This window comes from Porites lutea, chromosome 2 (assembly GCF_958299795.1).
Source record: "Porites lutea chromosome 2, jaPorLute2.1, whole genome shotgun sequence".
NCBI lineage: Eukaryota > Metazoa > Cnidaria > Anthozoa > Scleractinia > Poritidae > Porites > Porites lutea.
Window position 1 is genome coordinate 47,981,449 of NC_133202.1, and position 25,422 is coordinate 48,006,870.

The window sequence follows — 25,422 nt, forward strand, 5'->3', positions numbered from 1 at the left end:
GAAGAAGACTTTTATTAACCGGAATGCTGAGCATATATATTGTGCCTGCATTCGCAAGAAATACACCTATATATGACGTCTGTCCACATCACGTGGATAGCTACTAAAAATGAACGCTGCCAATTTTGAAACGATCCTATATTTCATAGTTTATTGTTTTGTTATTGTTTTTTACTTCAGAGAACACGGTGATAAATTTATTCTTGTTCTTTGGAAACTTTTGTGGTCAAAAACACATATGAGTCTCTTTACCCCCTGGAGGATTTCAGTTGAACAATATCACGGAGGTTTACTCGGCCTATTAGAAGAATATGTATACTTGTTAATAGTTACCTTACGTTGCTAGACTGACTCATAACTTTATGCATATGCTCAGTTCTGAACAGCCGACATAAGAAATGATGGATAAAAATCTGCATGTAAAGTTTCACATCATTTCATCTTCCTAAGTTAATTGACCTGATAACCTCAATTTTGTGTGACGTTCGTCTATAGGAATGGGGAAAATTTAGTCACTTTTAACTTAAGTATCATTTTCCAGTTATCATGATTTATTGCCAGTGTTGAAATTCAGTTTCGAGGAGAAAGTATCTTAATAAATTTCAGTTTTATGGCCGTAATATTTTCCGAAGAGACTGACAAAAATTTAACTCGATGGAGTGACGTGTACTTAATCAACAGCCCATGAAAAAGACTCTTATTTGCAGGATAATCGTCCTAATTGACAGCCGACCTGTTGCTACTCTATTCTTATGCAAAACCAGTGATCACTTACGAGAAAATATTTGTCGGCGACGCGTTATGATTTGTTTAGTCCAATTCTCGTACATACTTGATCTTACAGTAGGTTTATTTATTTTTTCCCTCGATGATGAATTAGTATGGCGTCCGAAGGAATAGAAAATATAGACTACGATGTTAAAGAAATTTTTCACGCATGGGACTTGGACGAAAACGGTTTTATTGACAAGAACGAATTAGCGTCGTGTTGTTCGGAGCTAAATCTCACAAGTGAGCAATTGGACACCTTGTTTAAAGAACTTGATGTTGACCGAGATGACCAAATAAGTCTACTGGATTTTTCCAATGGCTTTCAACGTGTTTGTTCGCTGTTCCAAGCGGAGTACGAACCTTTAAACACAGAGGCAAAGGATCAGGCCAGAAAGTTTGACAAACTTCTTGATGCGCTTGGAGTTCGCGGGCTATTGTCAGGGTAAATATGAGCGTGAATACTACTATTCCTCGTGCTCACAATTTTCTTTCTTGTTTGCGTTGGAATGCCAAAAAATCGCAGAAAAAGTCTTTGAAATGATGCGGTACGATTTTTGTAACGTGAGAAACCAAATTGAGAAGTAGGTCATACCCGGTGGGGCAAAAAAGGGTTAATATTTAACCCTAATTTTCTGCTTCCTTGTTTTGATAAGATCGAACCATCAGAGCTAGCGGAAGCCAAATAGTTTAGTGGCCTTTTAACTGGCATGGATTTTCGTAAAGTAGAGTCGATTCTGAAGCAGGCAGGGATAAGGTAATTCAGCCGTGAGTTCATGCTTATTTGTCAGCGACAATGCGAGTTATACACCGTTTAATCTTTCCAGAACGTTTAGCTTATATGACTTCATGGTTTTACTCTATGTGGATTTTCATTTAACCTCTTCAAAGTACAGGCGTTTAAGTGGTACCGATATTGAATCTTTAAATATAAAGAGGGTTTTTCTTTGTTGAGCCATAGCCGCGCAAGAAAACCGTCGGTCGAGAATTTTCACGCGGCAAGAAGAATGGGTTCTAATGTAACTCATTTCGCGGGGGCGAAATCTACGGAAAGTACTTTGTAAAATTTGAAGGAGAACGTCGGTGGCTGAATCATTGATTTATACAAAGTGCGTGTTTTTAACAATCAAAGCTGTAAGTGGTAAAGTCATGTTCATTTTGACTCCATAGGAACCTTAACTTAGCTTTGTTTTCGAGATTCACATTGTGGCAAAATGGCGGCGGCTAGAATGAAAGCTCGTACGCTATGATTATGAAGTTGCTCATGTTTTTCTATCAGCTTCTCGTAGATGTTACTTAATCTATTGATCAATTTTGTGGTAATAACCTTGTAGACCTTGCTTTGTTCTCTTTACTTAAATTACATGTTGTTTCAGAAACTGATATTGTAACTTGTTTTAGGTGTCCCCAATGTGCAGCAGTGCTAAACCTTTGTTGACACATTAATAAAGTTATTATTATTTTTATAAATCTTATATGTTATTATTTTTTCTCAACAGACAGGAGTATGTTTCTGAGTTGTTCCACTACTTACATAGCTCTACTGACTCACCACAGCTGTTAGCGTTACTGGAAAGCTTTCTGTTTAGTGTTGTGAGAGATGTTAAACATTATGCATCTGAGAACCAAAGACTGGAGGAAGCCCTCAAGAGGTTTGTTATCCCTTGTTATCCCTTGTTTACTTTCCCTTACCTTGATAACTGTTATTTACAGTAGCCGCCAGTCATCACTAGTGTGATCATGAGGTACTGTATCAGTAGTGGGTGTGGGAGGACAACCCAACTAAAACAGTGCTGTCAACTCTCCTGGATAATCCGGGAGACTCCAGATTTTGGACCATATCTCCAGGTCTCCAGATTAGAGTATAAAATTTCCCGGATAATTGCCGAAGTTTAACATTTCTTCATTTTTGACTCGACTTTCTGACAATAAAGTGTCATCTATTTTGCATTGTTTGAGCTATTTAAATGTTAACATCAAGCGTTTCCACATAAACTCAAGTATGCCATTGTAATATAATAATGTGATTGGTGGGAAGGAAACCAATCAGGTCAAATATTACAATGCCAACAATATCTTTTTCTTGCATTTTGTTTTATCGTAAATTTGTGATGATTGGAGTGAACACATCATGTGCTGTGCGTTATGATGTAATCATCTATCATCCCTTCCCTATCATTTCTCAATATTTGAAGACATGGGGGGTTAACAACCCTGCAAAACTCAGGGAGTTATTTGCCCCATAGTGAGGCCCTGTTAGGATGAAATAATTTTTTATGATGGCCTTGAAACAGTACATTGACATAAGAAAGCTGAAATGGTGACAAGCGACTCAAAGATGCAGGGCTGTCATTAAGAGCCGGGGCCAGGGAATTCCCGCGGCTACTACGAACATGACCCTCGGCTACTTTGACAGGAAAATACAAGAAAAATAAGACCAAAAGAAATCCTTAGCTGCTTGATTCCCTGCCTACTTGTGGTATTTACTGGCAACTTGAAATCTTAGTGACATCCTTGAAGATGGGTTAAAAATGCATTACGGAAGAGAAAAATGGCAAATCCAATACCGTGGAACGTCTCCTTTGGGACACCTCTATTCAATGGACACCTCTGTGCAAGGGACACAAATTTTGGTCCTGGAAACATGTTCTCATGATCTTTGTATTTGTTACCTCTACTGAAGGGACACCTCTTTTCAGGGGAAAGGGACACTTTTTGTGGCTTCGAAAAACCCAGGTTTAACCTCCATTCAGGGTACAACTTAGCACTACAAAAGTGACTGGCCACAAAAGTCATTGATAAGTTTAAGTGCATACTAGTCACAAAACTAGCCTAAACTGCTTTGGAAAATAATTAGAGATGGGGGAGTTTTTAAGTTCCAGGTTAATTATTATTAAAAGCCAGCATGCTGGGCTTTTTTATGAGTTTATCCTTGCCCAAGGCAGACGTGATTGATCATGCTCAATTCCTCTTGTTTATCTGCAATATGACTTTGTACTCGGAGCTCAGACATTATTCTTTGCAGTCTAACCTCTCCTTATGGACACCTCTATAATACGGACACCTCTCAATTACGGACAGTTCGTTTGTTCCCATGCCAAAAATCATACATTCCCTACCTCTATAATACGGGCACCTCTGTAAAGTGGACAATTGGTTCTGTCCCTTTGGTGTCCGTATTAAAGAGGTTTGACTGTATTGAAGGGCAGTGGACAGTACATAGTTTTCATGATTAAAGCAAAATAAATTGTGCCTCTGTTTTGTTTTCTTGGTAAAATATGAGCAAATACTATAAAAATATCAAGTGCATGATATGTGTAAACATTTTTGTCCTATTTCTTTTCAGGACGTGTGAAAAGCATACAGAGCATATGGATCAGCTTGATAGTGAAATGGAACAGCACATGCAACGAATGGAAACACGTATTAGACGAGAGGTTTGTTTCACTGCCCACTTGGATTTGCCAGTACACTGTATACATAAATACTTATCTAGTTCAATCATGTCGGACAATTCAGTGGCTTAGGGCCAGGGTGCAAAGAAAGTCAGTTTCACAGCCTGCCATTCGGGCAAGCTGTAGCTAACATGTACTAGTCCTTCTGTAATTAAATTTCCCCAAAAAACAGCATTTGCCCGTCGGGCAAGTTAAGAACAAAAATCATTAGCCCGATAGCAAAATCCACTAACCCCGGGCTATCGGACACAACTTTCTTTGCACGCTGTTAGGGCTCTGTACGTGTCCATTTGTTAGAACTGACCTGCTAGACCATTCCCATTGAACAAAGATTTCACTTTTAATCAAACCTATCTAGCCAGATCAGTCAAATCCTAAAAAGTATGCATGAAGGAGATTGTTTTTCAGCAAAAACTCTTTGAAAAAAACCTATGTCGTAGTCAAAATGACCAGTCCGGCCATGGTCTGGCGGCCCAGTCATTAAGGGAGAGCAGAAACCCATAAGGGGTTGAAACGTGTAACTCGTGTTCAATGCTCGTGAATATTCATTTTGACCATATTTGGAAACCTTAGTGACGGATATCCATTTTGAACAAAATGGCTGCTGCGCGATCACAATGCAGATGTTTTAAGACAAGAGTTCTGCATTTCACGGTTAAAAATACACTGTTAAAAGACAAAAAATGGAAAGAGAAAGTTCAAAAGTATGCTCAGCTTTCTTTTTGTGGAGAAAGGGAAGCTTTTCATCAAGAAATCATCCCTCAAGGAATTCAACCTTGTTTTCTTCACGGCGGAGTTTTTTAATGCAACCAAGTCAGCGAAGTTTTTGCTGAATTTTCAGGTACATTTTGCACTCTATGGCCAAGACAATTACGTTTTTGAAAGGGAATTTATGTACTTTTAAATGTTTCATAGACGTTTTATAAATTTTTCTCTTCGGCGCTAAAGAAAAATTACAAAATGTGCCCTGATTTGAGATGGATTTTGTGTTGAATTTTGCCATGTGCTTAGCCGATTTCACTTGCGTGAACGGATCCACGATCCAGATAGTGTTTTCCGAATTGCTTAAGAGGATTAACTTTTCGTTGAATAAAAATTTTCAAGAAACAGCTTCTCTATTGTTTTGAGTTTGTTCATTTATAAAATTAGCTCAAAACACGAGCGTGACTACAACATCTAAGTTTAATCTAAGCTTTTAAAATGCTTCCCACATTCATTACAAGCATCACTTTTTGCAAAGATGTCAGGTTCAGGTTTTGGACACTTTTCGATGTGCAACTAATGAATTTTATTCGAAAATATTTTTCACTGTTTATTCTAGACTTTTAACATAAGAATTTTAAAAGCCTGTTTGCAGTATAAGTTTACTGTGCAGAGGGTCAACGAGGCATAGTTTTTTGAAGTGACAACTTCAAGAAGTTGCGAGGCTGTCAATGGGTTTCATAATGTTACGTTTAGCCCGGGTGGTAAGGCAATCATATCCTGCTCAGTGTTTCGGTAATATTCCTGGTTTCAACCTTTGAAAGCTTTCTCGGCTTTCGGGAGTTTTTCCCCTGTTTGTCGGCCATTTTTTTAAGCGGGCGCGGGAACCTGAAGGAAAATTGCGTCACGTTGTTTACGAAATTTGATTGGTCAGTTATCTCTTCTTCTTGTTCCAAATATGGTACTTTGGAAAATGACTAATCACGAGCATCGGACAAAGCAAACATATGAGAGTTACACATTTCAACCCCTTATGAGTTTCTGGTGAGAGTCAGGTCAAGTCACTAGCCTCATATTACTGGGAAAATTATTAGAGCCGGTCCACTTGGATTGAAACTGATCTTGACAGTAGATGGCAAATGTGTACAATTTATTTGCGGCTCACTGTATCCACATGTTAGTTTTTTTATCTGAGGTTTGGAATTCTGTAACTCGTTTTCATGAAAAAACTGAATAGCTTAAGAAACTGACAAATTTATGATGTTTGTACAGTGGCAGGCTATCACTAGCCATTATGCCATAAATTGTTAATTTTACTATTTCCTGATAAATTTTCTTTTGCAGGAAAGGAGTAAGCAAGAAAGGTCCAATTTGGATATTGTCTGGCAACTGGAAACTAAAACAAAAGAGATACAAACATTAACTGCAAGAATACAGAAGGTTTGTGGAGTAATTCTTGCTGTTGTGCATACAATGTACATTGTATTCCCTTGCATTTTATTATGAACTTAGGCTTAAATCATGATAATAATTTATCTTAGTTTCATCCTTGCTACATGGTAAAAGTGCTTTTGTTATTTCATTTTTTTATTAATGTATTGAATACATGTTGACTACAGCTTGAGGGAAGGCTGAAAAGAAAAGAACCTGAAGAGCAAAAGATCAAAGAGGAGGTGGATGAGAAAGTTCAGGTTGGTTTTCTGTACATTATGTTTGAATTTGCTTAAAAATTCCTGTATTGAAAAGTGTCACTGGTAGCTTTTATTTTCTTCAGTACCTTTAACTTTATGATATCATTTTTTATGTGCAGGAGATTAGATTTCTGCGAAGTCAGCTCACAGATGCGCAGACTAATCTGGCCGTGCTGCGAAGCGAACTTGCTCAGCTAAGAAGTGACTATGAAGAGCAGGAAGCTCAACTAGTGGCGTAAGTGTGTGAAGTATTTGTACCTGTATACAGTGTAGGAAATGGGCTAAACTTGCTGTTGATTTGATCAGGGCTGTCCATAGGGACCAGAGATTTGCCTGGCTACTAAATATTGTGAGCTCATGCTACTTGGCATGAGCATTGTGAGATAAAAAGAGGTTCAGCTCTCAATTTGGCTTGTTCATTGACAACTCAAGAAAATGGTAAATCCCTGGCCAGGTTTATTTTATTTCCCCAACTTGAGTTAAACCTTTATTAATTAGTGATGATGTTAGCCCTTAACCAGAACAAGGGGCTTGCATCACCTTTTCTATTTTTTTTTGGTGGCAATTGTACTTCAACAATCAATGTAGCAGTTTGTTTTGAAACTTTATTAATATAGTTCCCTTCATTCAAACAATAGTTACCCAGCCCTATGAGCCATGTCACATGTTAGAAATTTCAACAAAGTCATCATTTTCTATTGCTTAATTTAGACACTCCTTCAATATTTTCACTAAATTTTGTTTAGAGAGAAGAGAACAGTAATGGAGTGTGTTCAAGAACAAGAAAGTTTAACAAGACAGCTCCAGTTACTTCAGTAAGTAAACCAGCCTACAAACTTGATTTTAAAAACTCGACTTAAAAAAGGTTGTGGAGAAAGAGTATTGAGGACTGTAGTGAAAATTAGTGCATAAAACCTCTATACTCTTGTTATCACAAATTTGTAAATACTAGTTACTTTTAGACAGATCGGCAAATATTAAGGTCATCATGTTATGGAAAAAACTTAATGAAGTGTTTTCACGTGACATCACCCTGCCTATGATTATTAGTGTTCCAAACAAAGAAATGGTGGCCGTGTTGGTGTTCCAATCCAGTCCTGTGGGAGTTGAACTCTTTTCTTTATCTACTACTCTTCTATTCTTCTACTCATATTCTTGTTTGAGTCACCTACTCGGTTAGTTCCACGAACTATTTAGGTGTCCCGAACTCTGCACAATGAACCTACAATTGAAATTTTCTTTCCCTTCACAATCTCTCGATTTTATATTTTAAAGCACTAATTTGTATTAATTATAATTATTCTGTGTGAGTTTAAATAAAAATTGACTTGACTTGACTTGACAAATGCTTTCTTTTGTTCCAATAAATTATTTGATTAAATGCTGGCCTCATGAGTAAAAACACTCTATAGTCACCAATTTTGAAAATATATGCAAATAATTTAGATTTTACTTTCCTTTTTCTCAGATTACATTGATGTTTCTGAGAAATTAAACTGGTTTATTACAACGTTGAATTGCTTTGTGTAAACTTATGAATTGATTTTTCAGTGAAGCCAACAAGAAATTGCATGATACCAATGATGATTTGCGAGCAGCATTAGAGGTAAGTATAAATGACATTAATAATGAATGGAAATATGTGAAATGACTCATAGTTTGAACTGCGATAAATATATGAAAGTGATATTGATCCTGGCAGTTAAATGAACAACCTAAACTTAGGTATGGTCATTTTGGATTCAACCCCGGAAATGTTGCCAACATTTGACAAATTTAATGAAATTGAATAAGATCGATGAAGGTTAAAACAGTGTGAATTCTCCTTTTGAGTGAATTTTTGGTTTGTTGTCATCCAAAAATTTGGCTACCATGGCAATATGACATAACGCTTTCTCCTCTCTATTAGCTGATGCTGATGCCTTTTGCAACTTTCACATCAGGGGTAATGCTGTTGTCTAAATAATAATACCTCTTCTTTAACCTAATCTCATTCAGGTGAGAAAAAATGGAGACAAAAGAAGCCCATCACCAAGCAAGAGGCATTCAATATCAACACTGTATTCACCAACATCAAGTTTAACACGAAGTGCAAAGTCACCTGTAAATAGGTAAAGGCAACTTTTTATATGTGAGATCACTTCTTTCAAATGTCAGTGTCTAGAGCTTTCGTGTGGTACATAGAATAAATTTTGTGTCTTTTAATGTCTCTATCATGTGGGCTTTCTTAAGACTCAGGTTTTTTCCCTTTTTGCCTCAAATCTTGAATTTTTAAGTAAGTTCTTGACATCTCAGTATATTTAATTTTGAATAGTCCAAGATAGTGAACCAATCAGATTGCCTAAATCACCAAGATCACTGAGTGTGTATATACTAACAACGATTTTAACATTTACCAATCCTACAGTATGTTAGGGAGTATTAGAAAGGATCAGAAAGAAGAGACCCCATACCTAATCATCAAGCAGTATTGGTGAATTCGTAGCTCATACTGGGCTTAATGTAGATTACTATAAGGGGTTTTGGGTAAGCTTATATTCTCGAGAGCATTTTAATAGCTGGAGAGGGAGAGAGGGGGGGCAAAAAGGGATAAATAAAAATGTCTTGTAACAAGGGGATAATGACTCCTGGTTAATTTTACTCCAAGAAAAGTTCAAAACTAGAAGAACCTAACAAAACAAGATATTAAAATTAATAAATTATTTGTACAAGCACTGATACTCACAGATAGGCCTATAATCGGGGGAAGGGCTTTCAACTTATATAAATCTTCTGGTTACATTTAGATGGGCTTACAACCTGGATTTTACAGCAGTTAATTTTCTAAATTTAATGGCTGACAGCTCTTCTGATCTTTCCTTCCATTAAGTCGGTGCTCGCCAGGTTTTGCTGAAGACCTGACACCTGCTGATAGTGTGGACGGCAAGCCTGAACAGGCAACACCCCTGAGAGCTGTACCAACAACAACACCCTACAGTGCAGGGAGTTCACGGAGGGGATCAGCTTTGCTTCCAACACAGCAGAGCTGTGAGGTTGATGATGAGACCATCATGAATGAAAATTCACTTATGACGGAACTTATGCAGGTTCAACAGCTATCAGTAAGTATATCCTGTTAGTCAAGATATCATTTACTAAATACCTTTGTTTGTAGCACGTGTGGGTACAAGAATTTTCAGGTTATGTCTATACTATGCCGGTTAGCTTTCCGTGTCAACATGAATATCTATATCCATCCAGGGCAGTAAGAACGGCAACTGCACAGAAGTGGAATAAGTCGTTCACACACACCGAACATCGTACTTGAGAAGTTGGCCGAGAGGGTTTGGTGCACTAAATCCCACTCCTCAGGTTTGAATATCTACTTCCGTCTCAGTGGGTTCCAGGCCTCGCTCTTACTCATTTACTTCCGGTACGGTCCTAATTGACCCCTCAAGAAAATACCATAACATACCAAAATGCTCTTTGTTTGTCACCCCAAAATTTTGCATAAGCATTGTTTTTAGTTTCTCTTGGGGACATTTTAACTCCCAAGAGAAACTTAAGACAATGCTTATGCAAAATTTTGGGGTGACAAACAAAGAGCATTATGGTATGTTATGGTATTTCTGGAGTGGGCAATTATACCTGTTCACACTATGATGAAAAATGGTAGAAACCTATGACGATCCAGTTTCAAGATAGGCTGGGCCCAGCTTCGCTCCGCTACAGAAATTCTTCCGAAGTCACTGTTTTTACGTGTGAAGAGAAGCCCTATCCGGTATTGATTCCGTGTTGGCACGAGAGCCATCCGGTATTGATTCCGTGTTGGCACAAGAGCCATCCGGTATTGATTCCGTGTTGGCACAAGAGCTATCCAGTATTGATTCCGTGTTGGCACAAGGGCTATCCGGTATTGATTCCGTGTTGGCACAAGGGCTATCCGGTATTGATTCCGTGTTGGCACAAGAGCTATCCGGTATAGAGTCAACATAGCCTTAGTTTTGACAGTAACAACCGGTTCGCTACTTGTTAAATTCGCTACGTCCTAGTTCACAACAAATTCGCTTCATATTACTTTCTATAAACCACTGAAAGCATTCCCTTAATCGCTCCACGAAAAAAAACATCTTTTAATATATTTCTCGTTCTTTTAAGCTTGCCCCTCCTAGGGTGCAAGTCTTGGACTTTGCCAATAGGCGGCGAGACGAATATGTAGGTAGCGAACTCGAACGTAGCAAATTTGACAAGTAGTGAAACTGTTGTAAAGCGTTTTGACATATTCTTTGCGTATTGAACAAAGTCAAACCCTAAATGATAAAATTGAATATATCCTCATCAAATAGATATGAGAAAATACAATTTAAAACATTTATCAATGAAAAAAATATGAAACTTAACAAATTAAATTTTAAACCTTTTTTAAAACACTTTGTCAGAGCTTAATTGTTCTTAAACTTTAAACATAAGCATTTCATTTGAAGTTAAATTCTAAAATTCCTTTCAGGGTCGAGTTGTTCGAAAGACGATAAGCGCAAATCCTGTGCTAGTTACTCTCTAATGTGAGTGCCTATGATCGGCAGTCCCGATTTCAGTGTTAATCACAACTTTAACTTAAATCTCCAATTTGATTGGCGATCGACAGCCCTGGCTCCAGTCGATGAAAAAGTGGACAGTGCTATCCACCGGATAAATCACTATCCACAAGATACGTATCAGGAAAAACAAAAGCGTTAACCAGTGAATAGAGATGTTATCCAGTGAAGTGGATAGCGCTATCCATCTGTTGAACAATTGGGGCCTGATTTATAACGCGCGCTTTTGAATGGGTGTTTTTCTACGCGTAGCAAAAACTTGGGGAAGATCTTAATCGTCATTCGAACAACTCGGCCAAAGATTCTGATAATTCGTGAGTTCTTAACTTTCCCTTTTTTTTCATCTCGACCATATAATATCCTCAACATAATCTTTTGTTGTTAGTAGCAGTTCATAAACTTATAAACAAGCAAACTTCTAGGTACCTGAAGATATAGCAGAAGAAGAAAGCGAAAAAGAATTAGACTATAACAACAATGCAGGCATTCTGAACAGCCGGGAGACAGGTCAGATACATCATCTGATTCCCCCAGCTAAACAGACTTGTGAAGTTGATGATCCTATCTCGAATGAAGACAACTGCTTATTTGATGATGAACCGGTTATACTGGGTTATTGTACTATGGTAGGCTGTTTAAATCGAAACTAAAATCAGTAAAACTTTATAAATGGCATAAACCCAGCTTGTGCAAAATTTTGGTTTTACCCAAGCCTCGATATCTTACTGATGTCAAATCTTTTTTAATAAAGTTTTCTTTCGCTCGAAAATTGTGCGTTAAGTGTTTTGAACGCGTTACTGCTGAGAAGGAAATAAAATTAATAAAGACAAATTTAATAGTGATTGCATTGACACTGTAATTGATTATTTCGGTCAAAAATTGAAAGAAGGTGCAAAAATTAGTATATTTTATTTAAGACAAGACAAATGGCGTAAATAGGAGATAATTGTCCTAAACTCTAAACTGGGTCCTTTAAAAATTTGAAATATAGGTTTGAGGCTTGAAAAAAGAGTTTACACAATTATGAAAGCAATTTTGTGCCGCCAATGTTAACGTTCTAAAATATTCTTTTGGAGGGAAAAACGGTTCTTAGTCTTGGGTGAAACTTCTCTTGCACAAGACTTAAACATAAATGAAATCAAATAAAACCGTTAAACGCAAGTTAAAACATATAAACCTGCAATAAATTTCAAACCTAACAGAATAAACCAAAACTGACAACAGACTGTACCGCAAGTGTGACGTCAGACGATACTGAACAATCGGACGCTTCCAGAGACACGGACACGCTGTTGAGAGAGAGCAAGAGGTTCAGTTCTCGGTTCGGAAAGTACTTCGGCAAACTGTCGAAGAGTGCAAAGAACAGAGGAGAGAGCAAAATGAACGAGAAGGTGAAGGAAGGCGCGGTGAAAAGGATTGAACTGAGAGACTCTAGTTTGAGAAAGAGTGAACCCAGAAATACTGCGGTGAAAAAGGGCGAAGTCGGAAACTCTGCGTTGAAAAAGAACGACTCAAAAGATGTTGGATTAAAAAAGAATGACGGAAAAAAGGGAAAGAACTATTTGAAAAGAAGAGGTGACGGAAATGTGAGTAGCAAATTGGAAAGTAATGAGGGAAGCGTTGAAAGAGATAGTAATCCAGGACGTGGAAAAATAAAGTCAATAACTCCGGAGTTTGATTCCGATTCTGAAGAAGCTGGGCAACAGTTAAAAGAAGGTGCTGGTAGCAGGAGAAGTAAAACTCAAGATGGAGCAAAGAGTAAACTGCGTAAAAATCCATCGGTGACTTTCTCCTCTACCGTCACTTGCTCCTCTGACAATAGACACGCGCAGACTTCACAAAAGACAAAGAACTTGTTAAACAAAAGAACGCTGCCACTTTCTTATTTACAAAAACGACATGTTATGACTAGTGAAACATCAGACACTGACAGCACTACACACGAGCTACAAACGGTACGACGATAAAACCATCTTTAGTTCTTTTCTGAGTTCCCTCAAACCTTTGTTTTAAAGTGAGGCTAAGTGCGAAATCATAAGGGACCTTAAGATCCGAGGACGGCGAAGGCAGCGAAAACATCGCTTAAAAAGTGCATTCGCGTTCATTCAGTCTTCATCGCGACAGTTCCAACTCACTTACTTTGTCAAATGTAGGCGAACTCTCCTGGAATTTAATTCCTAAAAACCATAGCCAAGTTCAGAATGAGAAAGAAAATTTCGTAGTAGCTTGTTTACGTCCTTCATAAAAGTGAAATTCGGCGTTTTCACGTTGTAGTCGTGCTGTGACGGTAAAGAAATGTGCAAAAAAGCGTGATGCACGTGCAAAGTTCTTGTTTTGCTAATCTTAACCTATTGCTTTTTTGACGTTCCCTTTGCCGTCGCCGTCTATGGTCGCCAGTCCCTAATGGTACAAAATGATTTTTTTTAAAATCTCATGCTGATGAAACCAATTATCACCAGGAAGATTTTTAACCTCGTTTTCAAACTGAGGGTCTTTGAAACTCGGAAGTGGCCTATTGAAATATAGATGACTTCATAACCCAGTAAATCTTAAATTATTTTTAAAACTAAAATTAAAACGCAGTTTAAACCAAGTCTTTAATTTAGAAGAAACTGAACACTATAGCAAAAATCATAAATTTAGACTGTTAATCACAGTGAACAGTTTTTAATGAGCTAGATCGATCGTGGTGTTTTAGTTTAGAAATGTGACTGACCAGGAAGATATAATGATTGGAGACTCGGCAAATACACCTGTCAAAGAAAAACCAGAGTTCATGAGAAATTTCAGTTCCAAAACCGTTAACAAAAGGGAAAAAAGTAGTCAAAAGTACAGTGCCTCAGAGTTTATTTGAGGGCCCGACCAGGGAGGGGATTGGGAATTGGGACACAGAGAGTTCAAGTCAATCCTTCAATTGTCCACCCCGTATGTATGCATATTCTACATTCACTGAGTAGATGCATATGTAGGTTATTTAACCCCACACGGTGTGTTAATTTTATATTTGCATGAAAGTTTTCTTTGTGAAACAGTGACAGTAAAAGTATTACAATTATGTTTCTTTGTACGCTAATCATTACAGAACTTTCATCGGGAATTAGCAGAAGAAGATGAAGCGTACAGTACGATGAAATCATCAGAGAGGAAGACTTGGTCGAAACAGTTGGATATCTTACAGTACGTCATGGACTCTCTTAGAGTTACTAGCATCTTATTTTCTCGCCACAATAACACTGCGTAATCTAGCCTGTTCAAGGCGTTCAGATAGTGGGGAGCGGTGCGAAGTAAAAAGGAGCGCAAAAAATAAAAGCGAGGGAGAGGGAGAGGTGAGAGAGGGAACCTCTCTCTCCAGTCCCCCTCTACTTTTCATCGCTTTCTTTACTTAGCACCGCTCTCCACTATCTGAACGCTTGGAACAGGCTATGCGTAATCAAACAATAAACTCACGATGCTAAAAGATTTACTCAGTAAAACAAAATATCTTAATTGCCAAACGAATTTTCCCCATCAATACCCTAGGAAATAAAAGAAAAACAGTGTGGAAAATATGTAGTGGTGTCAAAAATGGGGCAACTTTCCAGCCTTGCTTTAAATACCAGTTTAACCCCTCCATCTCCCCACCCCCCCAACCTGATTAATCTCAGCTACAGAGTAGTATTAACAGGTTTAATTCTAAGATTTACTTTGTAAGATTAATTTTGTAAAATTCACGTTAAATGAATTTTTTTTCAGAGAGACCAACAAGAGATTGTGTGAAAGTAATGACGACCTACGGGCGGCTCTTGAGGTAAAAAAGCTTTTTTTGTTGTTGTTTCGTTGTTGTTGTTTTTGTACTTTGTTTTGTTTTGTTTCTTCTTTCTTCATTTTCCCCTTTTATTGTCAGTTGGTAATAAATCTACATTTCCCTGGCGTATTGTAATTATGCTAACTGTGGATTGATTGGTTTGTAGGCCTTGACTAGTAAAAGATTATTGAAATCATCCAAGGTACGTCAATATTTTTTTCGTACGTTTTTCAGTCGTACAAGAAATCGTAGAACCCCATTTTCCCCTTTAACCAAACGAGTCAGATTACTTTCTTCCAGTTAATTTAATTCACACATTATTGTGCTGCCGTAAATCTATGCAATAATCGCTTTACCATATCACAACAATTTTGTTTGTCAGGACACTAATACGTCAGGTTACGTGTTTTAAATGATTAAGCTTTATAAAGCTTGCTGATTCAGCGGCGAGTAAGAGACATCAGCATTATGTTCTGTTGATTAATTCCCACTCTCCGCCACTTTATTAATTCCCTTGTAGTAAACCCGTGTTCCGAAGTTTCGCTGAGAAAATAGTTTGACTTTCCTTTTCAGGCTCGCAGGAGCGGTGAGAAATGCCACAGGAACCCCAGCGTACACAGCGATTATGGTTCCATATCAAGTCGCAGCATTACTCCAAACCAGTAAGTTGTAATGCATGCGTGTTGGTGTAGTCCTTTGAGGCCAATATCTTTTTCGTCGTCGTTCGACTGTTTTTTAATCAATTCCCAGTCAGTACTGAGGGGGCAATAATTAATGTATTGTTTGTGACTTGCAACCCATGATCCACAGTAGCCTGAAACTAAGCCCATTTTAAGGGGGCATTACGGTTGATCTTTTGGGGAAATGGTGTTGATTTGGGAAGGAAATTTATTAGGTTAGAAAAGGTATACACATGAACCAGTTAGTCCGCTAATGGGATGAGAGGCACCCTGTTGTGGTAGTGGACTATCTGTTAATTGTCTACTTATTATTCACTTCATATTTTAATCATTTGAACAACCCCCAAATCCAATATTTTACCATTTTCCCAAAATTTTAAACATCTCCCCTCCTAAACTTTATACGTTAAGAACATCCGAAAAATCATCCAAAAATCATTGTAATCATTCTTGACGGAATGTTTAGTCTTCAGGGTCCCAAGTCTGAGGATGATATGGGTGATGGCGCAGAAGCTGTGGATCATGAACCTGATGAATTGTCTGGATATGAACCAGAGTCTGATGTCAACACCATGACGGTACCTGTCCTATATTTAGTTGCTTTGTTTTGTACACCATACAGTTTGTGTTCCTTGCATGTTGTGGCTTTCCTTCAGCTAGACAGTCATATTCCAGACAATAATTGGTCAGTCTATTTAGACTTAGTTGATTGGTCTATTGGTAGAGATCGTGCGGACTGTTTGACAGCCAGAAAATCAGTCACTGGCAGTTATATTTGACCTAAGTTAATTGGTTTATAGATTTGGTAAGGTTTTTGCGACTGCTTGATAGCCAGAAACTCACTCACCGCCAGTCATATTTAATCTTTGTTAACTGGACGGTTGGTAGAGATGGTGGAACTGCTTGACTGCCAGGCAATTAGTTATAGTCAGTCACAACTCCACTTATTTCAAGCGCTCTAAAATCCGACGATTAACTTAAAACTTTAAAGAATGCGCACGCACACTTTGCAACCTAATGACTCGACCTTGCGTTTTACAGCATGGACACAATTTCGGGATAAAAAACAGTCCCTGGAAATCACTGACCTCGGCATGCTCCCCCCTCCCTCCCCCAGTGTCATATATTGCATTGTCTGTACACTATGAAGGTTCCACGGTCACTGTGTTGAGTCTAGCCTACCAGTAGGCTCAGGAGAGTCGAAGACCACGTGCGAGCTAGCCGGGAAAAATTGTTAAATGTCTCTTCCCCCACCCTCGCGATACTCAAATAGAAAGCTGACCAATCACTTAAATTTGGCGGTCTGATAGTCAGCTATTCAGTTAGAGAACATGATGGCAGTCTGTTAGACAGTGAGGCCGTCAGCTAGCTGTCAGTCTTTTTAATTCCAGATTAAAATTTGACCTATTTGCAACTCTTCAGTTCGCTTCAGAAATTAGTTTTCGAATGTGTTCTACGTTAACGTCTAACTTTAAAAAAATAATAATAAACTGTTATCCTTTAAACGAAAACAACTTAAGATCCAGTAACAATTAAAATTTAAACCTTAAACATTTTTTAGCGTAGAAGGAAAAATTGATAAACTAACCATGTTAAGTTGACTATTTGTAAAAGTTTAAATGTTATTCTGGACAAATGTCATGGGGAAAGTTCTTTCCCGATAGAAAGCAATACTATTGAACACAAAAGTTGAGTTAATATAAAATGCAACCTTTTCTAATGGATACTTTTGCGTCTAAAATTGTAACTGACCCCATGACCTCTGTCCGGGTTTTAAATCTTTACATTTAAATACAACTAAAGGCGCTATTCTTAAATCAAACACTCAGATAAACGCGCATCATTTTGAAGCTGCTCCTAAACTTTCTAAAGTGGCGGCTACGCCTCATGATCGTCACGTGACCCTCCAGGAGCACACTAATGACGTCATGTGGGAAAGTGACGCGGAACACGAACCAGATCCCGCGCAACCAACGGCGCAACAAACAAATGTGGAAAGAAACGCGAACAGTTTACCGAGATCACACTCACCGTTTGATAGAAATAGTCATCTGAGAAAACCTTGTAGGCATAAAAGCCTAGAACACTTATTTAACAAATCGAATAGCAAGGGCGACAGATCCGCGTGGCCCGCAATTGCGCGGGCGGGCAAGTGGAATAGCTTGGAGCAAGTGAGACGGAGAAATGATTTTAATGGTGAAAGGACTAGATCCCTTCCTACTTCGCGCGCGCAAAGCGAGGAAGGGGAAAACTTTGGTAAAGGAGTTGGTGTTTGGCAGCTTTCTGAGAAACTTAAATCCCTACGTTCTAGTAGAGAGAGTTTGTCGGAGAGAAAAGACGATTATAAAGACAGCATTGTTGCGAGTTCGCATAACCACGCGCCCGTGATGAGAGTGATACGGAATTTAAACACTGAAATAGAAACTGTTCATCCCGAAGACTTGGATCGTTTCGTAACGAGGCCGGATCTAGGTCCAAGTCAAAGAAAACTCAGCGAAGAAACCATCTCCAAGAGATTGGTCAATAGTGAAGAGAACAAATTGTTCCCTGGTAGTCGCACTGATGGATGTGATCTCAAAAGAAGTAACTCCCTGGTAATAAAACGCAACAGGGCTAAGGTAAACCTTTATGAACGTAAACTTAACCTGTAACGTGTATTATCTATTGAATTTCTATCACTCGTAAAATATTTGAACTCTTCACAACGTTCTTGAGGTCCTAAATCTTAAAAAGAGACACAACGTTAAACGCTATTGTAAACATATAATTAGCCTGCGTGGCAGGCGTTCGAAAGGAAAGGGGAAGGGAATTAGGGCGCGAGACCACGCACGAGGGAGGAGAGAGGAGGGGTTACTTTCCTTTCTATAACTCGGGCGCCCAAATTCCCCCTTCTCCTTCCCCTTTTAACGCCTACCACCTACCACGCAGGCTAACATATAATCTAAATTTCTTGCATTTGATGCGGCAGCTTTATTCAGTTGTAATTCTGAATTTTAGAAGTAAAATGATCAGCAGATAAACAGTTAAGTAAAGATAAAGATTAAAAACAATAAAATTCTGAAAGTAAAGAAATCATAAATTTTAAGTGATTAACTACACCATAAAATACGACGATTTCTCACCAAAATCAGGCAGTAAGTTTTTCAAGATAAGACATTTATCACTGGTGTTATCGCCTTTTCTTCACTAAATTCAAAGAACATCGTATCCTGTTAAGAAGATGTAAACTGTAACCTCGTTAAGTAAAACGTTCTTTTATCTTGTCTGTAGTGTTGCCTGCTAAGAAGTTTTAAGAGTTTTATTTTTGTTAAAATCCTATAAGAAGTTCTTATCACTTTCTCGTGATTAAATAGTAGTGACCGCATAATTTAAACTCCTAGTATTCGCTTTCTACCACTGTTCACATCTTTCTAATCTCTGCGAAAAAGCATTCAGCAAGTATTTGCCTGGAGCAGTTTTTAATGAACCCCTATTGAAACTTAATTCACTCTACCCGCGTCCTGGATTTTTTCAAATTTTTTTCTGCGTAAAACTCTGTGTAAAGCCCTCTAATCAATCAAACTGAAATTCCTAGTTCTTATCTTGTCAGGAGGCGAACCAAATTTGATTGCTTTAGTGCACTATTTAGCTTCTCTGTGATTGGATAGACGCGATTTTATGCCAGGCCATCATAAACTGTTCCAATCTGACTAGCTGTCCTTATCGTAAAGCTACAAAACACATTGTTAACTCGCCATAACATTGTTTGATCAACCAACAGACCGACTCTCTTCCTGAATCAGAAACCAGCCGAGCCGCAGATGCTCAGCTGAGTGCAGAACTTGAAGCTCAGGTGAAACAAGCTAAATGATTTGAAACTATAACATTTCTAAACATTATCTTAAAAATTTAAGCATAAAGAGTAACGCTATAAAAAACATGACGTTGTGGCGACGACATCTCGCCATTATCAAATGCCAATAAAAAAGGGACGAAGATTTGAAAGAAAACATTAACTAGGTTTATTATATCAAGCTTGTGTAACAAGCGGAGGGAAATTAACCAGTTGGAAAAAAAACCTTTGAAGTAATATTTAGAATTTCTCAAGCATTTTACTTCTACCTTCAAGACGTTCCATAGAATTTGAACAAATTATACTCACTTTAAGCCTAGCCTTTAAACTAGTTGTTAACACCAAATAATAGTTTTGTGTGAAGAAAGTTGTTTCTAGACAAAAATAAAACTTGAATGCATAAAAAAGAAGGTTCATGACACAGCTGCTAGTGAATTGCCGCTTTGAAGTAACGGTTGAAAAGAGCTATAATGTAGATTAATCTCGACAATTGTGACTGACTAACCTATTTAAAAGTCTGTATTTTCATTGACTCCAATCGCCCAAAATGGCTTGAAATGACTTCAGCAATAGTCTGTATATTCATTCTGTTGTTTTTCAACAACAGTTCAAAAGCGTTATCGAAGAAGACGATGAAGATATCGATGAGGATGACGTAGCTGATGAGGAGTTGGCGCAGTTAGTTGCTATGGCAACTGCTCTTACGGATTCTGAAGAAGACACAGATACCGAGACGGAAGCGCCCGAGGGAGAGAGGGGTGCGGCTGTTGGTTCAGATTCTACTTCTGAGGCATCTACCAACACCCCAATGCATGTAAGACACAGTTATTTTTCCGCCAACTTTACTCAAATGAGCGCTGCTGCGATAAGAATACCTAGTTTTTCCATGTAACATTTTGTACGTGGTGTTCCTTAAGTTGAGGGTGTTGTAAATTCATGGCTGGTGCTTCTTAAACGACTTACCACGCGACGAAGTTTCATTGCACAAATATAATCATTTATTCTTGTTCTTAAAAACCCAAAGTAAACAGATTCCCATTGTGAGAATAGATACTGGCGGTTTTACACGGTTACTTTGAAATTCTTTGAATAATCGCCGCTAGTTTAAAGAGATATTGCGCGTTTATCTAGATGGAAATCCCATATTACTAATTAGGCTACGCAGTGTGTCGCTCATTTAATAGGCCACTTCCGAGTTCCAAAAACCCTCACTTTCAAAATGAGGCCAAGTGGACAATCTTTCTTGTGAAAAGGAGTTTTATTTGCATAAGAATGAAAAATCATTTCCATATCAAAGGCTGAGCCCTTAACCTCGTTTTGATGCAGAGGCTTGTGGGAACTCGGAAATGGCTTATCAAGTACAGTGGAACCTCTGTTCAGGGGACACCCTTGGGACCAAGGCAAGTGTCCCATGAATGGAGGTTAGGCTGGGATTTTATTAATAATTAACCAACAAATCAAATATTTTTCTTTTATTTCGCCTCACTCAGCTAGATAATATAGAAAAAAATCATGATTAAATAATGTGTTCAAAATCATTCATTTATATATTTGTCTCTGCGTTGTGGTGTTTAATTTTCACAAGTCCAGTGCATCGATTTAAGTGAGAGTTCTTGCTTTGAATGCTATCGCCATTGTGACTACTCAACACTAAAACTTGTCAACGATTTTTGTGGTCAGTCTCTTTTGAGGGTTAAGCTGTCTCCTGAATGGAGGTTAAACCCAGGTCTCGGGACCCTGAAAAAGTGTCCCTTTCCTTTGAATAGAGGTGTCCCTTCAATATAGTTAACAAATACAAAGATTATGTGAACACTTTTCCAGAACCAAATTTTGTGTCCTCTGAATAAAGGTGTCCCTTAAATAGAGGTGTCCCCTGAATAATAATAATAATAATAATAATAATAATAATAATAATAATAATAATAATAATAATAATAATAATAATAATAATAATAATAACAATATAATAATAATAATAAATGTTATTTAGCCAGGGTTATCTCTTCAGCATAAAATGCTGCTATCAATGAGGGCCCTGGAAAAGAATAAAAAAATAACAATAATAAATATATATATATATATGTATATAAAACTAGCCTAAATTACAGTAACTAAAAATACGGTTTACTAAAAGTTAAAAATACAACAAGATTAAACATTGTTTAAAAAAGCTAAAATACAGCAATTAAAATGCATTTAAAAGCTAGAGTAATACAAGAACTTGACAAGTAACTAAAAAACTTTTGAATAGAGGTGCTCTTTGAATAGAGGTGTCCCCTGAATAGAGGTGTCCCTTAAATAGAGGTGTCCCCTGAATAGAAGTGCCCCAAAGGTGCAGTGTGTGTAAGTTTATCTAGGCAAAGGTTCTCATGTTCCCTTCAAACTATAAAATCATTGATTAATATGTTTTACAGGTGTCGACATCAGAGAACAGTGTGCCAGAGCGCATGTACAAACTGGTTTTAGCCGGAGACGCCGCAGTCGGTAAATCGAGCTTCATTCTCAGACTCTGTCGCAACAGATTCCATAACGCTTTGAACTCAACACTTGGTAGGTATAACTGTCACATACATGACTTGTTTGCAGGTTACTAGGAAATATAGCTATCAAGTAAAGCAAGTTGAGTTTTTGCCAGTGCATTATTAATTCAAAATTATTAATAATTTGCAACTTTTTCCTTTTATCAAAGAACGAAGTTTCAAAGCATGCTGATTCGTTTCTTGTCCGTACCAATTTTTTGTTTCAGGAGTCGATTTTCAGATGAAGAACCTGTGTGTCGATGGCAAAACTATTGCGCTCCAACTTTGGGACACTGCAGGCCAAGAAAGGTAAATCTTGTTTTTTCCTCGCCTGTCACTTGCCATAGGCAAGCAGGCGGGCTCCTTTACCGCTGCGCAAACTCCTCTCCTCACATATAGAACTCCATACTTATCGGTAACTCCTTCACTGTAGGTTCCGGAGTATCGCCAAGTCTTACTTCCGTAAAGCTGATGGTGTGTTACTGTTATATGACGTCACTTGTGAGACCTCATTTATCGATGTTCGTGACTGGGTGGAAGCCATAGAGGTAAAGTGATGAATTTATCCTTACGTTTTTGGGTTCGCGCTGTTATTCGCCGTGTCGCACATGAGTTACCCAGCTGACTCTTGTGGACCTAACTTTTGTATCTAAGGAGTAAGTCGAAACAACTATTTTTTAAACTTGTAAACGTTAAGAAGATAGAGGAAACTTGGAAATGGCTTGATTTTATTTCCGAGACGAGTTTGCACTAGACGTAGTAGCACCTTCGAAATGACCATGTCTCGCAATGTCTTTGTTTCAGCAGTCTTTGCAAAAAGTAGCGACTCTTGCTGCAGGAAACACATTGTGAGACATTTTCATGCCAGTGGTGATACCCTCAGACAAATTTTCTTGCAAGTTATGTCGCAATTATTGCGAGACAAGTTGTGAGAAAAAAATTGCGTAAATTGGCAAAAGTTGCAAACGAAAAAACTACCTTTTATCGTGAATGTTTTTTTGTATTTTCGTGTTGTCGCTTAAAAGTTTTTCTTCTTTTTTACAGGACAGTACATCAAAACCCATCCCCATAATGCTATGTGGTAACAAGACAGATTTACGCGAATCATATGCTGAAGAGGGCAAGACGGTTATTCCTACGGAGAAAGGAGAGAAATTAGCAAAAGTAAGACTACATGTGAACTTCTTGATTTGAAAATACTATTCCCTCTCTTTGTTCTATTTGTCGTCATACATGATCAACGACTGAACTGTCCAGTAAAGCAATTTTCAAGGGCGGATTACAAGTTTAGATAGAGATGCCGCATCAGTCTTCCTTGATTTCTGTTTGTCCACGAACCCTCCAATTTGATTACTTGACGTATCGTTTCGTGCGGTTCCCCTCGGTGTCGTAGTCTTGTGTGGTTGCTCCATTCGGAGTTGTACCCTACAGCCCTTTAAGGGAGACAAACTAAAACAGGAGATGCGTTTCAACTGGTTCAAGGCGTGACTTATCATGTGAACGGGTTTTCAAAGCGTGTGAGTTTGACCAGCCTGCGCTTCTCTCCCCAATCCCCCTCCTTTTTTTCTCGCTTCATTTTTCGCCCGAGCTCCACTATCTCACAGGCTAGAGTTTGACGCAAAACGGCTTCATGTTAAAAAAGTTATACAGGCAGAAGTCGGAGGTCATTTGTCGGACCTTGATTTCTCAGACGACTAGAATTACTTGCGATCGGTAAAAAACAGGCAAGGCAGTATAGCTGAGTACAGCTACACGAAGCTCTATGTGCGACTGCCTCTCGGAAACGATCGCCTCTGTTATGCGACCGTATTGTGCTTTATGCGACAGCTGATGTGTTTTCTGTTTAATGTTGTAGGAGTATGGTGCGTTGTTTATCGAAACAAGCTCGAAAGAGAACAAGAACATCACAGAAGCCTGTATTGAGCTGGGAAGGTGAGTGTTGCGTTCTTGTGAACTTTTTTTTGCGAAATAACAATTATTTCACTTACAGATCCTTTTACCCTAGCCTGGTCCAGGTTCTCAGATAGTGGGAATGACGCGAAAGTGAAAGGCAGGCGAAAATACGAGCTCATGATTCGCGGACCCGACTATATTGTAGCCTGGAACAGGCTACTTTTACCCAAGCGGGAAGTAGGGTAGGATTAACTTTAATTTCACCAGTTTGTTCGTGTGTTTTATTTTAGATTGCTCAGAAAAATCGAAGACACTGAAGTAGAAGAGAGCAATGGGCTAACTCTGACCGAAGGAGATGGTAAAAACAAGAAGAAACTAAACTGTTGCCCATAGACGAGTATACCAATGCTCCTGTTGAGCAAGGAAATACGATAAAGCTGGTGTAGCTTGTGCGCCTCGTTTGAGAAACGAGGCGGGAAAATCGTCAAGACTGACGCGATGGGAAAGTGGTAATCAGATCTAGCTCAGTTCTGCTGCGAGGGTTTGCGAAAATAAGGGACAGCATTTTGATAGTAAATTGCAAGCTATAAATCAACTCCAAATACTCGGTTGTTCGAAAACAACTTCGTCTCCAGAACTCTTCTTAATTTCTAAATGAAACGCCCTGGGACTGAGGGTGCTTCTTTGATTTTACTTTGTTTTGCTTTTGATAAGAAGCAAACTAGGATACGATTCGAAAAAAAGGATTTCTATAGAATCTTACTTGTTCGAAGAACTTGATTTTCAAACATGTGCAGAGAAACATGCCGTAATCTCGTATTTTATTCTGTAGAATATTTGTAATATAAAGAATAATTCAAGTGAAGTTAATATTTATTTGCAATATGTATTTTATCTTCAACATACCATGTATGCAGGAATTCATAATGTATTTGTATTATTAGCATTTTATTTATAAAAATCACGTCTCTTAAAATGGAATAGTTCATCTGATAAGCTTTTGCGAAACTGATAAAGACGTGCTGATTTTGAAAGAAGAGTTTTGTAAGTAAATAGTTTATAGCAACACAAATAATGATTTGAGGTAATGAAAAAAGACTAAGTTTTCTTTTTTCTCATTTTTTTAGTGTACAAAAGTTTTTAAGTTACGTAGTAGAGAGAGCCATCAGGAATGGAATGAATTTTACGTTAAGAGGGTTTTTCTGTGCAATTCCAACATAACGTGTTTTCATTTGTGCTCGTTTTTAAAACAGATTTATATCAACACCACCTACAGTAAATGGTATTCATCATGCGTTATTTACAAATTAAAGTTTCATGATTTCATTCAGCAATGGTATCACACCGTGTCACGGGTCAGATTGGTAGCCGAGTTGTTATTAAGAGATTAGCTTGCGAAGGGTTTCAGTATAACTGATTCTGGGTTGTGAACTCTTTCTCTTTCTCTTTCGATGGGTTTGTTTCGCCGGAAAGGTTTTGTCAGAGTCCTACAGCCTGGTTCACAATATCAAAAGCCTTCCCGCC

The 25,422-nt window shown here is 38.1% G+C and overlaps 1 protein-coding gene across 1 annotated transcript; it reads left to right on the plus strand.

The window, feature by feature from the left end:
* Nucleotides 1-612: 612 nt before the first annotated feature.
* On the plus strand, nucleotides 613-25,232 carry LOC140928876 (uncharacterized). The gene is made up of 25 exons (XM_073378680.1): nucleotides 613-1,213; nucleotides 2,268-2,420; nucleotides 4,115-4,205; nucleotides 6,270-6,365; nucleotides 6,545-6,616; nucleotides 6,736-6,851; nucleotides 7,363-7,431; nucleotides 8,168-8,222; nucleotides 8,615-8,727; nucleotides 9,486-9,717; nucleotides 11,613-11,816; nucleotides 14,273-14,367; nucleotides 14,923-14,977; nucleotides 15,141-15,176; nucleotides 15,548-15,636; nucleotides 16,121-16,232; nucleotides 17,484-18,272; nucleotides 19,415-19,486; nucleotides 20,094-20,300; nucleotides 21,901-22,036; nucleotides 22,233-22,314; nucleotides 22,439-22,553; nucleotides 23,050-23,169; nucleotides 23,861-23,937; nucleotides 24,189-25,232. Exons 1-25 carry the CDS (start codon nucleotides 882-884, stop codon nucleotides 24,289-24,291), a joined length of 3,621 nt encoding a protein of 1,206 aa, XP_073234781.1. The 5' UTR covers nucleotides 613-881; the 3' UTR covers nucleotides 24,292-25,232.
* The last annotated feature ends 190 nt before the right edge of the window (nucleotides 25,233-25,422 follow it).